General features: G+C 41.8%; 1 protein-coding gene across 4 annotated transcripts in view; it reads left to right on the forward strand.

Moving 5' to 3' along the window:
• oxr1a (oxidation resistance 1a) overlaps positions 1–13,601 on the forward strand; it is a 242,236-nt gene that overhangs the window by 180,357 nt on the left and 48,278 nt on the right. For all 4 annotated transcript variants that reach the window (XM_056285873.1, XM_056285875.1, XM_056285876.1 and 1 more), the window contains 2 exons: positions 10,324–10,431; positions 12,723–12,836. In XM_056285873.1, the coding sequence (XP_056141848.1) occupies positions 10,324–10,431; positions 12,723–12,836 (222 nt within the window). The remainder of the gene's footprint in view (positions 1–10,323; positions 10,432–12,722; positions 12,837–13,601) is intronic.

Raw genomic sequence — 13,601 nt, forward strand, 5'->3', positions numbered from 1 at the left:
ACAAGATAGATTACATTTCTTGTGAAACAAGATATAATGCCTCTTACTTTCATTGTTTTTCCTGTTATCGGGTGGATGTATGTGCTACGCTTTTATGTAAAATTGCTCTGGGAGCAGGAGCCACACATAATTCCCCAGTGGAGGATCAAGGAAGTTTTTAGCAGGAACGAGATCAGATTTCACCAGCATTTTTCTCAAGTTGGGGGGATGTCTGTTCTCTACTTTGGGAAAATATTTGAATTCATTTTCACATAGTGTATCAGAGCTCAAAAGGTGCCAGTGGTTTTGAATTGTTTTTTCAAAATCTTCACCCAGGGCTGAATATTTTTAGTAGCACCTAGGCAAGGATGGGTATCGTTAAGATTTTAATGGTACCACTACTCTTACCGATACTGCTTATCAAGCCGGTACTTTAACGGTACTCTTTTCGGTTCTTTTTATTTTTTTAAGAGATAAAAAAACAAAAAATTAATAACGGATTCAACATTGCTTTATTATCACATGTCTGGGCAGTGTTACTTTTAATTATGAACCCATGTTTGTATAATTTAGTTAACTCCATGTGGGCTTTAGGCTGCTAGCATACATAACATACCTGCAGTGGATGGGCCAGCGAGAAATGAACGACGAGCTAGGCGGTTGAAAACTGCATTTCTCTGCCTGTATTTGATGCATTTTAGCTAAATAGTTCGAAAGATGACTTGTGTTTCCACCCTTACATGCAAAAGACTTGTAGCACTTGTGGCAGCGAGCATTGCCAGCATCAAATCTAGTGAAGTGTAACCAGACTTTTGACCGTTCAATTCTCTGTCCACCATTGTCACGAAGAGCAAGCGCTGTGTGTGTGTGTGTGTGTGTGTGTGTGTGTGTGTGTGTGTGTGTACGTGCGCGCGCGTGCTTGTCAGAGAGAGGGCGAACGAGGCAGAGAGCTGGCCTCGCCCCTCACCTCGCACATTCGGCAGGCTCCAAGAGATCTCTCTTCTGGATTGTGAATAGTGAAAATGGCAAATGTCTTAATCTTATTGCAAATTAGAAACGGAGTTGGTGAGATAAATGGTGCAAGCTAACATTTATGTCTCCTAAATGAATAGGAAATTTATATTCTTAATTTCTCCAATACCGATAGCAGAACAGTTAACACCGGAGCTTATCAATGCTACGGTCTTAGATAATTTAGTTACGGTGCCCGACCATTTCATAGCGGGTTTTGGTACCCATCCCTAACACCTAGGACCATTATTTGGTGGAGTTTTTTCTTTTTTGATAAGGCATTCTTCATATGTAACAGTGCTGAACCTGTCTCGTACAGCTTTTACCCACCTTTCATTGTACCCTCGTTCCTTGAATCTGTATTGTAATTCATCTGCTTGTTTGTCATAATCTGTTTGTTTAGTGCAGATTCTCCTGATAGGGCTAAACTGGCTGATGGGGAAGCTTTTTTCAAGTGGACTGGATGGAGTGATTGCCCGTGTAAAAAAAAGAACATTTGTCGGTTTCCTTGCTAAACCGGTCTGTCACCGATGTCCTGCCCTCACATTTTACAAAAATGTCCAAAAAAAACTGGTTCATTGGACATCGTGATTAATGGTAAATTTTAAATGTTCATGGCAGCGATTGAGATGCTCATAAAACAGCCATAAACCGTCAGCACAACCATCATAGATCATGAAAATGTCATCCACATAAGGTAGCCATAGTTTGATGTGGTTACGGGAGAGATTTTCAGAGGAGAAGGCAATCGTTTTCAAAACAGGCTACGTATAGGGAACTAAAATTAGGGGACATTTTGCTGTCCATGGCAGTCCGTTTGCATTGCCTGTATAAAGAAGACACTTTCTCAAACATAAAAATATTTTTATAAAGATCAATTTCAGCCAGATCCTTTATACACTGACTGAGTACTTGGTATAATCCCAGGTGGTCCTTTATCCAGAAATTGGGACAGCGCATTCGATCCACCCTGTTGGTCGACATTGGTAAATAAATTCTGTCTGTCCATTGTGACTAGGTATGCATCACTGCTTAGATCAGCCACTGTCTTTAAGGTGTTTATCATGTCCGTTGAATCCCACACGTAAGATGGAAGGGAAGTGATGACAATGGTCTTTAAAAAAAAAATCGGGTGCCCGGCACAAACAGCAATATCGTGTACGCTGTTAAGTGCCAGGAGGACTGCCGTGACTTGTACATCAGGGAAGCTAAACAGACGCTGGCCAAGAGGATGGCACAACACAGGAGAGCTAACACATCAGGCCAGGACTCCGCAGTCTACACCCATCTACAGGCCAGTGGCCACTCTTTCAAGGATGAAGAAGTGCACATCCTTGATAGTGAGGAATGATAGTTTGAATGGTGAGTCAAAGAGGCCATCTATGTTAAGCAAGCAAGTTTATTTATATAGCACATTTCATACACAGGGCAATTCAGTGTGCTTTACACAAATAAAAACAGAAAAGAAACAACCATACAAAATATAATTAAAAGACAGCAAATAAAAACAAATAGGAACAACCATATATAAAATATAATTAAGAGTACAAAGTACATAAAATGTACTTTGAAATAGTAATTAGAAAAAGTAATATAATTAAAAGACTTACTATAAAAAGAAAATACTAAGTGCAAAAAAACATAGTCGCTTTGCCGCCGGGAGTGACTTGAGATCTACTTCCAGAATTAAAGTGCAGTAGGAATAAGGTGCAAGTTTTAATGCTCAATCATTGGCACAAGAAAAAACAAATGTTTTTAACCTAGTTTTAAAAATTGCTATATTTGGGGCACATCTAAGATCTTCTGGTAGTTTGTTCCAGTTGCATGCAGCATAACAGCTAAATGCTGCTTCACCATGTTTGGTTTGGACTCTGGGCTGAACTAACTGACCGGATTCTGTGGATCTTAGAGCCCTAGCTGGTTTATACTCTTCAAAAATGTCCGTGATGTATTCTGGGCCTACACCATATAGTGATTTGTAGACAAGTAGCAGCACTTTAAAATCTATTCTGTAACTAACTGGAAGCCAGTGTAAAGATTTCAGGACTGGCGTAATGTGCTCTGTTCTCTTGGTCCTGGTTAAAACTCTAGCAGCAGCATTCTGAATAAGCTGCAGCTTGTTTAATGGTCTTTGTGGGACACCAGTTAAGAGACTTTTACAGTAATCAATTCTACTGGAAATAAAAGCGTGGATGAGCTTCTCTTGGTCATTTTGGGATACCAAACCCCTGATTCTGGCTATATTTTCAAGATGATAGAAGGCTGTTTTACTGGTTGCTTTGATATGGCTAGTGAACGCGAGATCTGAGTCTATTAAAACGCCAAGATTTCAGACTTGGTCTTTGGCTTTTAGAGCTCGAGACTTCAGTTGTTCATTTATAATAGTTCTCTTTGTTGCCAAACACAATAATCAGTTTTTTTCCTTATTTAATTGAGGAAATGTTTTGGCTCATCCAAGCATGTATGTGCTCCAAACTGACACAGTGAGTCTATTGGGCTGAGATCATCAGGTGAGAGAGCCAGATATATCTATTATTATCTGCATAACTATGGTAATCCATGTTGTTGTTCTGAAGAATTTGGCCTAAAGGCAGCATGTACAGATTAAAACAGGAGAAGGCCGAGAACTGATCCCTGGGGGATTCCGCATGTCATAGCCGCTCTATCAGATTCATAACTACCAATAGTGACAAAGTAACTCCGGTCTTCTAAATAAGATCTGAACCAATTAAGGACTGCTCCGGAAAGTCCTCCCAATGTTCCAGCCTGTCCAACAGTATTCTGTGATCTACAGTGTGAAATGCCGCACTGATATCAAGTCAGACCAGAACACATATTTTACCTGAGTCAGTATACAGCCGTATATCATTTAACATTGAGCTGTTTCAGTACTGTGGTTAGGTCAGAAACCTGATTGATATTTGTCAAAATTACCATTTGAGTTCAGAAAATTGCTGAGTTGATTAGAAACAACTTTCTTGATGATCTTAGCTATAAAAGGAAGATTTGAAACTGGTCTATAGTTATTTAGCACAGAGCTATCCAGAGTTCTCTTTTTTTCGGAGTGGCTTAATGGCAGCTATTTTAGTGACTTTGGGAAAGTGCCTGATAGCAGTGAACTATTAACTTCTTGATGTAACTCCGTTTTTACAGAGTTAAAAATGGTTTAAAAAAAATCAGACGGCAGTGTGTTGAGACATGTTGACGATTTAAGATGCCAAACTGTTTCTGCTAGAGTTTCTTGATCAACGGTATTAAATTGTGACATAATGACCAGATTATTTCTAGGCAGTTGCAGAGGCTGCATAGTTTTATTGCTTGACTGTGTGGTATTGATGATATGTCTAATAGTTTTAATTTTTTTCAACAAAAAAGCAAGCAAATTCATTACATTTCTCTATGGAGAGGAGTTCTGAGGCTATCTGTTTTGGGGGGGTTTGTAAGCTTGTCAACTATGGCAAATAGAGTGTGGGTATTATTAATGATCCCATTAATCAAGTTAGAAAAATGTAGCTGTCTAGCCTTGTATAACTCATAGTTAAAATTAGAAAGGCTTTGTTTATACAAGTCGTACTGGATTTGAAGTTTAGTTTTCCTCCATTTGCGTTCGGCTTCCCTGCATTCTCTTTTCAGGGCTTTTAGCGTCATGGTATTTCTCCAAGGTGCCTTCTTTTTGCTCAGAGTTTTCTTGACTTTTATCGGTGCAACAACATCATGACATTCAAAATGTTCAAGTTGAAATTGTCCAGGAGTACATCAACTGACTCTGAATTCATGGTTTGTGATATAGTTATTGTCTTCATAAACTTCGCACTAGCACTTTCATTTATATACCTCTTCTTAACAGATACAAAGCTAGTTTGAACATCCAGTGCGATCAGTAAGTCAAAGAAGACACAGCAGTGATCAAAAAGGGCCAAGTCCTTAATCGTAACGGATGAAGTGTCGAGACCTTTACTAGTAACCAAATGTAGAACGTGGCCTCGAGTGTGCGTGGGCTCTTTCACATGTTGCGAGAGACCAAAGTGTCAAGTAGTTCAAAGAGATCTTTGGCATTATTGTCCACGTTATTATCTATATGAATGTTAAAATCCCCTGTTGCTCATGTAACCTTTGCATGTGACCTTGCTGATGTGTCATGTGACCATTTCATGTCCTGTATCATGTGACCACTGTGAAGCCCTATATAGATCACATGCCATTAGTTACACTCATTCTCTGATGAAGGCCTGTAGCAGTAGGCTAAAACGTTAGCATGTTTTGCTGGCCAAAATAAATTGGTGAGCGCTAGCCTACAACCTTGGATGTGGTTTTTAAAGTATATGTTTTTTGGGTTTAGCACCACAGTAAGAGTTTCTTTTTGGGAAGACGCATCCAACTCCTCCATTCCAACGTTGTCCTATTAACCTTTTGTGGCTTAGTCAGTGTGCAGGCATTATTTACCCCCCCCCCTTTTTTTTTTCTTTCATTGATGATGTTCTTATAGCCTTGCACCTACAGGATGTGCATGTAATTGCTTTCCTTCAGTGTCACAGACACCATGCTATGGATCTCAATGACACCTCTACTCTTCGATACAGGATATTTATCAACATGATATGACAGCGTTGTCAACATGAAGCTGTAGCATCCACCTTCCAAATCTGATGAGATGACCAATAAATCACCCAGGTCCTTGACACTGTCATCTACCGTACTGTCAAAGGGCTTATATGAAAGACACAGTTACAAGGAGACAAACAAGAGATGTTTTTCATGTTCGTTGAGAAGGTACCCACCTCCATATCTTCATTTTCATCTCTTTGCTTAATTGTTAGAACAATTGGCAATTGCTTTTTTTTGTTTTTCTTTTGCCACTTTTGTTCAGAATGCAGGTGTATTTTTGTTATGGTGTGGAAGTCGGAGGCTGTGCTGTACCTCTGTTTAGCTTAATCTCAGATTTGATCAAATCATTGGATTAAATCTGGCCTGATGAATGTGCAGTGAACTTCTAGAGGTATCAAACAGTATTTTGATTTATAGAGGATGTATTTGAATGTGATTTGCTCCTGGAGAATGATCAAATTAACATTAACATGCGAGCCAATTTAATCAGCTCAACAAACTACTGTTGTCGTGTATCTCTGCTTCAACCCATGAAGGGGATCTGTTTTTAGAACAGGGCAAAATTTGAGGGCTAGTTTTACAGACAGTTTTATCTCTTACATTATCTGTCAATTAATTAATCAATCAATTATATTTCTTATTTCCTACACTAATTTTGTTTACTCGTACTAGTATTTTTATAGTCTAACCATATATGATGAGTGTTTGCCATCCAAGGCAACATAAAGGCAGTTTAAGATCTTTCGAAAACCAAACATTGGAGCCTGCTTCTCATACTTTTGTTATCCAGTAACAACCACCTGCACCCAATAATCTGTGCAGTTCAACCCCATTCATTCACTGAGGCCGAAGATACTCAAGTCCCGTCTATCCTTTACCTAGCACTGCCCAGGCTTGTCCAGTAGGAAGCAGTTCTGTTCACCGAAGTCCTACAAAGTAAAACTAATCCATCCTGCCTAGCTCAGCCTCACAGCGCCCTTCCAGCCAATTCATCCTCATTCGGCCTTGTTCATTGTTTTCCAAACAAAGTTCCACACACAGCTGACTCAGCAAGACTTGGTCCCGGCAGCGTGACTCACCTCAGATCTGCTTACTGCTCCCCCAGGAGGCAGGACATCCAATACAACACAGTCGGACACAGTCTGTGCTGCTCCAATCCAGTCTCAGCAGTGCACCAGCTTCGGCATAGTGCTGTCCACCCCCTGGGTCCTACCTAGTTCCTTGGACAACCTCAGTCCTTACTTAGTATAATTTAATACCAGCTCATTCTACAGTTTTCCCATGCCACACTCCAGTACCAGACTTGCATCCTTTCCATCCATAAAGACTATCATCTGCTCAGGTTTACATCCTTGGATGTCACTCAGCCCTGCAAAGTAATAGGCTTTATTACTGTACTTGATGTAGTACTGGGCAATATGGAAAATACTATCTCCTGTGCATCACCCAGGTGGGTGCTACACATTGGTGGTGGTTGAGGTGAGTTTACCCCTTCAATGTGAAGCGCTTTGGGTGTCTAGATAAAGAGCTATATAAATGTAATCCATTATTATTATTATTATTATCATAGGGAACTTTAGACCGATATCAATATCTATCACAATATCTGCTCACATTTGCAAAAATACTATATTTAAGAATACAACTGGGGTTCATCATGGGGTTCATGGATTGGGCAGCACAGTGGCGCAGTGGTTAGTGCTGTCACCTCACAGCAAGAAGGTCCTGGGTTCGAACCACAGGGTTATCGATAATATCGATAATATTGTGCCTGGCACTAACCTAATGAATGATTTATTTCTCTTCTGTTGCATGTAGAGCAAGAGTTTGTTGGGATTATCCCATGCCATCCTAGTTAATTCATAGGCTTTGTATATTTCATATTTAGAATATTAATTCTAATTAATTAATTCTGCCAGACCACCAAGAGCAGTCTGGCAGGATGCGGAGGTAGGGCTGGCTAAGCTAACTGCTAGCCCATGCAGACCGGAAGTTCCAACAGTCATCCTGGCTGGAGTTTGTTGTCTGAACAGAGGAATTTTTTTTTTTTTTTGGACTATGCTGCACTGAGTGGATTGTATTGTTAACTGTTGTGGAGTTGTTATTGGGTTTTTTTTTTCTTTGCTTTGTTCTCTCTTTTTGTATGTTTTTGGTGGTGTCGTTTTTGGGAAATTTTGGATGTGTTTTTTGTGTTGCACTGCTGTGGGCTTGGAGAATGACATTTTGTTTCTTTGTGTATGCAAGTACATGTAAGAAATGACAATAAATTGTTCCTGATTCCTGATTAATTCCAATGAGCTGCATTTCAAAAGCAGTTATTGCTTGTTGCACGGTTCTGTTCTCACCCACTGTCTCTGACTTTGCAAAGGATTTGCTCTCTCAATATGTTACCTCCCTGAGCTGCAATACAAGTGCAGGTCTAAGTCATAGATGAAATTGTTTTCAATTTTACATTTAATCAGGGCTTTCAGTTGCTGCCTGGAGATGCATAAGATGCCTGTGCGTGGTGTTGAACTTCATAGGTTGGCAAGGGCTTCTGAGTTTGTGTATGTCTGCTTCTCCTTCTCATTCCTCCACCGTAGCCCTTCTCCTCTCTGTGTAGTCTCAGAAAATGATCTTGTTCATGTCATGTGTGAGTGTCTCGCATGACATCATCCTCGGTTAATTCTTCACCGTTGTCTGTCTGGTTATCCTGACTCGCACGTCTCCTGAGGTTTTATCACTGCCCTATGACTCTTAAGTGTGTGTGTGTGTCTGTCTGTCTGTCTCTGTGTCTGTCTGTCTTGTCTGTCTGTCCCTCTGTCTTTCTGTCTGCATCTGTGTGTCTGTCCATCTGTCCCTCTGTCTGTCTATCCATCTGTCTGTCTGTCTGTGTCTGTCTGCCTATCTGTCCGTCCGTCCATCTGTCTGTCTGTCCTCCCGTATGTCTATCTGTCCGTCCATCTGTCTGTCCATCTGTCTTTCTGTCTGTCCGTCTGTCCATCCATCTGTCCGTCCGTCCGTCTGTCTATCTGTCCATCTTTCTGTCTGTCTGTCTGTCTGTCTGTCTGTCTGTCTGTCTGTCTGTCTGTCTGTCTGTCTCAGTGCAAGAATATCCTCCAGGAGAGAAACTGTCATGTTAAGAATTTGGAGAAGCTGACATTCCTCAATGTTATTGTCAGGCTGTTTTCCCAAGTGTGTGCGCACGGATGCACGTGCAGCAAATACACACACACACACACACACACACACACACACACACACACACACACACACACACACACACACACACGGGTGTATGCAAACGCAGCACCATCGAGGGATCTGAACCACAAGCCCCATGACTGCTCTGCTAAAACACACTGCACCATTATCCCCTAATTACATAAAGCTGAGTGTCAGCCCTGCCTTTTTACATACCCTGTCTGTTTACCCCGAGCTCGCTCCCCTGAGATAGCATCTCTCACACACGCCCTTTTCTCAAACACACGAGTTTCTGACATGTCTGTCCTCCGTTATTTTTGGAGGGTGGAAACCCCGCAGGACATGTTAGCTAGCTACTTAACCAGCTACGACACCGAGAGCACATCTCTGGTGTGTGGATTTTAACTGGTGGAGACAAGCAAACACACCTGTGTCACACTGCAGGATGCAGCAGCTGAGCACAGAATGTAGGTGCACTGTCCCAAAGTCAGCCCACATGATGCGTCTAACCCGAGTCACATGCAACACTGCATCTTTCTCTACTTGCACCAATGAGGAAAACAGTTTTGAACAGGAGGCTAGTTTTCTTTCGATTCGAAAAAGAATTAAAATGCGCATTTTGCATACAATAGTGTTACTGCTATGGGTAGAGAAGGACACGTGATAGTCCATAAGCAAGTCACAAGGTAACACAAGATTTTTGTTGACATTGATATCACTTCATATTTCTGCCAGTAGTTTTGCAGTCCAGGGGACTGAGTGACATTGCTAGTGAGCTGCTGACATGTTTGAGCTGACAGACTGTGGCTTTTAGTTTTGGCAACATCCCAATATCTACAGTATGTGCAAACAATGTAGTAAGTATAATACACAATATTCAAAACTACATTTATGCATTGAAATAATTCCGACACAAGGTACCCGGGTAGCGGATCCTCGTGTTACCTCCGGCTTGGACGGGCGTCCCTACAGACACAATTGGCCGTGTTTGCAGGTGGGAAGCCGGATGTGGGTATGTGTCCTGGTCACTGCACTAGTGCCTCCTCTGGTTGGTCAGGGCACCTGTTCAGGGGGGAGGGGCAACTGGGGGGAATAGCGTGATCCTCCCACACACTACGTCCCCCTGGCGAAACTCCTCACTGTCAGGTGAAAAGAAGCGGCTGGCGACTCCACATGTATCGGAGGAGGCATGTGGTAGTCTGCAGCCCTCCCCGGATCGGCAGAGGGGGTGGAGCAGCACCAGGGACGGCTCGGAAGAGTGGGGTAATTGGCCGGGTACAATTGGGGAGAAAAAAAATCCACAAAAACAAAAAAATAATTCTGACACTTAATAGGGTTTTTTGTCCAGCCTCTGTTTTGTGACTTTTTTTGTGTGTGTGTTAAGTTTCTTTTTCCTTGCACACAGCAAGACACTTTCCACATAAGAAAAACCCATGCCCCATATTGTATTGCAGGGAGTCATATGTATTCTCACTGATTTGAGAAATGCCCTCAACAGAACCAGGAGTGTGATATTCTGTACCTCTCTCTTGTTTTGTGGTCCAGGTGGAATCGCGGGACACGTTGAACAGCATTGCGCTCAAGTTTGACACCACTCCCAACGAGCTGGTTCAGCTGAACAAGCTGTTCTCCAGAGCAGTGGTGCCTGGCCAGGTGTGAACTATCGTGCACTCCTTCACTTATGTGTTTTGATTTCAGACATGTCACAAAACTGCATTACATTTACTCAGTGTCCTTGCAAAAACCTCATATCTGCAGGAGGGCCAGCATGGGACCCTTTTTTTTTTTTTTTTTACTTTCAGGATACTTTTTTAGTTCTACTCAATCTTGCTCTTGTGAGAAACATTAAAAACACTTAAGATCCGTGTCACTTGTCAATTATGTTACATGGTGTCATTGGAGATAGAAGGTTTTTGGAGGACACTGACTATTCTTTTCACACATGTTATATCTTTCGTCTTTTTACTGTCTCATAGCAGTCTGCTGTCTTACTCTGCTCACATTCAGATGATCTGTAGTCCCACTTGAATGCCTGTGCATGACAGTGTCACTTGTCTCACTAGGATATACCCACTTAATGCAAGACAAATATTTTTGTGAAATGTGAAAAAGTGTATTGGAATATGAGATGTGTAAATGCCCCAGAGGAGACTTTAGTTGTGAAGAAAGTGACACAGCCTTTAATTTTTACCCCACTTAAAACCAACGCCAGTTTCAGCGGCTTTGATGCCCCCCCCTTTTTTTTCAGAAATGGGCCCAAATCCTAAATGTGCCTTTTAATTTGGAATGTGACTAGTGCCCAAAATGATATTATGTGTCTATATTTCCTGGCATCGAAATGAGATCTATTCAAATGGAGACGAGCCACACTCTCCAATCCCTTTGGCACGCCTCTGTCTCGGCTCATGATAAACAATGCCGAGCTGAGCCGTGTCCAAACACTGGGATGTGGAGCGCACTTACCAAACCATCCTCTGTCCTCCGCTTCCGTCACTATGAGCTGCAGTTACACCACAACTAATACAGCCCTTTTATTTGAACTCTGCAGATGTAGCCGGTATAGAGCTGATATGCCTTTTAAATCACAGCTGTATTAATGCTGTGCTCTTGAGCAACACTGTTTTTGGAAAAAGCTGCAGTGCTAATTGTAGAGCAAAGAGGGGTTTTTTTTACCAGTACTAAGTTACATGCATGTTTAAAGCATAAATGGAAGAATATTTTGAAAAGTTTCCATGACATGTTTTTGTGTGAATCATGCTGATGTCTAGACGTTGGGACTACAAGGACAAGATGCCGTCCTCCCCCTTGTTTTTTTAAGGCTAGCTATGTTTATGTATGACACCTAGCCAACTCACTATTGAAATCTATTCTACCACTTGGATGAAGACACACTCACCGCTATATTTGTTGATGTTTTTTCATGTCTTTACCTCTCCGCTCACACTTAATACATCAGTTATGTGGCAGATAGAGATGCATACAACCCACTAGTGGGGAATAAATGAACCACTATTATGATAAAACATCGTTATCTAGATATATTAATCGGAGAGAAAGTAGTATTATAACTACCTTCAAATACATCAGGTACTCTGTCCATTTCTGATAATTGCTTTTTCTGACATTTTCACTTAGCATCATGACTTTTCCATTTTATCTTTTTCTGTTCATTCGTCAATAGCATGAAGCCACCCAGCCGTGAAGCAATCATTCTCTACTGGCCCCATGTTCTTTGTCATGTCTGTGAACATGTTTTTATCTATGCATGGATCCCCATAACATTTTTAAATAACCGCTTTAACTTTCTTTTGTAGACTTGCATTCATCCGGGTAGAGTAGCAGTCTATTCCGTTGCCTACCAACACGAGGATCGCCGGTTCGAATCCCCGTGTTACCTCCAGCTTGTCGGGGGTCCCTACAGACACAATTGGCCGTGTCTGCAGGTGGGAAGCTGGATGTGGGCATGTGTCCTGGTGGTTACACTAGCACCTCCTCTGGTCGGTTGGGTGCCTGTTCGGGGGGAGGGGTAACTGGGGGGAATAGCATGATCCCCCCACACGCTACGACCCCTAGTGAAACTCCTCACTGTCAGGTGAAAAGAAGCAGCTAGCAACTCCAGATGTGTCGGAGGAGGTGTGTGGTAGTCTGCAGCCCTCCCCAGATTGGCAGAGGGGGTGGAGCAGTGACCGGGATGGCTCAGAAGAGTAGGGTAATTGGCAAGATGTAATTGGGGATCAAAGGGGGGGGAGGATCCACAAAAAAAAGACTTGCATTAATCTGATGCATTTCATTATTATTGTCATTGTTTGGGGAGGGTTATTACTGTGTGTGTTGATTTATGTGTTGGATGTTTTTTTGTTGTATTCCTTGCATGGATGCACTAAGTGCATGTGTTTGCACAAAGGCGAAGCCAGTGTAAATACAGATGTGGATTGTGTTTGCAGGTCCTGTACGTCCCTGATCCTGAGTACGTATCCAGTGTTGGCAGCTCCCCTTCCCTCAGTCCTATCAGCCCCCTGTCTCCCACCTCCTCAAAAGCTGACTTAGAGAAGGTGACGGTATGTTGACCACCTCTCCAATACATACTTATTACTCTCACACTCTTATCTGTGCACTTAATTGCACACTGACAGATATTTGACATGCTTTTGTGACACTTTAAGACATGCCCATTGTCAGTTTTATTGGTAAACATCCAGATGGATGTCTCAGGTTGTCAAGGACAGGAGAGACGAGACGAAAGAGAAGTTTGTAATATCCTCCAAGGACAAGCAATGACGTGTATGTTGTGTAAAGCCCAATCTATGATGAAAAATATGTTGGCTTCGATTGTTGGCTGTTTTAGGGTCGATGACCCCTATTGTTAAGTAATTGAATAAATCCTTCACCTAGGCAATTGAGCCAGATTATTTCCATGCTGGTGCTATTGTTATTTCCAAAGTGTAAATTAGTATTAGAATGCAGCCTGTAGAGGTGTGTTATATAGGTTATACATGGTTTTATGGCCACCAAGAATAGTTAGACGGCAGAGTATGGTATTAAAGACCTCTGCTGGTTTTATAACTGATGTGTAGTGAATGCCTTTTTACAAATCAAGACCAGACAATCGTAAAGCTGCTTCAAACGTTCCCTGTATTTATATCCAGAATTCTCACACAGTATTCACTGAACTTTAGGGTTGTATTCTGGCTTGTTGTGATATTGTTTGGTCAGTACTTTCACTTCAGATGGTTAAAATTTGCAAGATTGGCAGTGAGTTCTCTATCACTGGTCTTAATGTAGGTAAGGTCTGTTGTGGTGCACATTTAACTATCAATGAAGAT

This window comes from Lampris incognitus, chromosome 9, assembly GCF_029633865.1.
Source record: "Lampris incognitus isolate fLamInc1 chromosome 9, fLamInc1.hap2, whole genome shotgun sequence".
NCBI classification, from domain to species: Eukaryota; Metazoa; Chordata; class Actinopteri; order Lampriformes; family Lampridae; genus Lampris; species Lampris incognitus.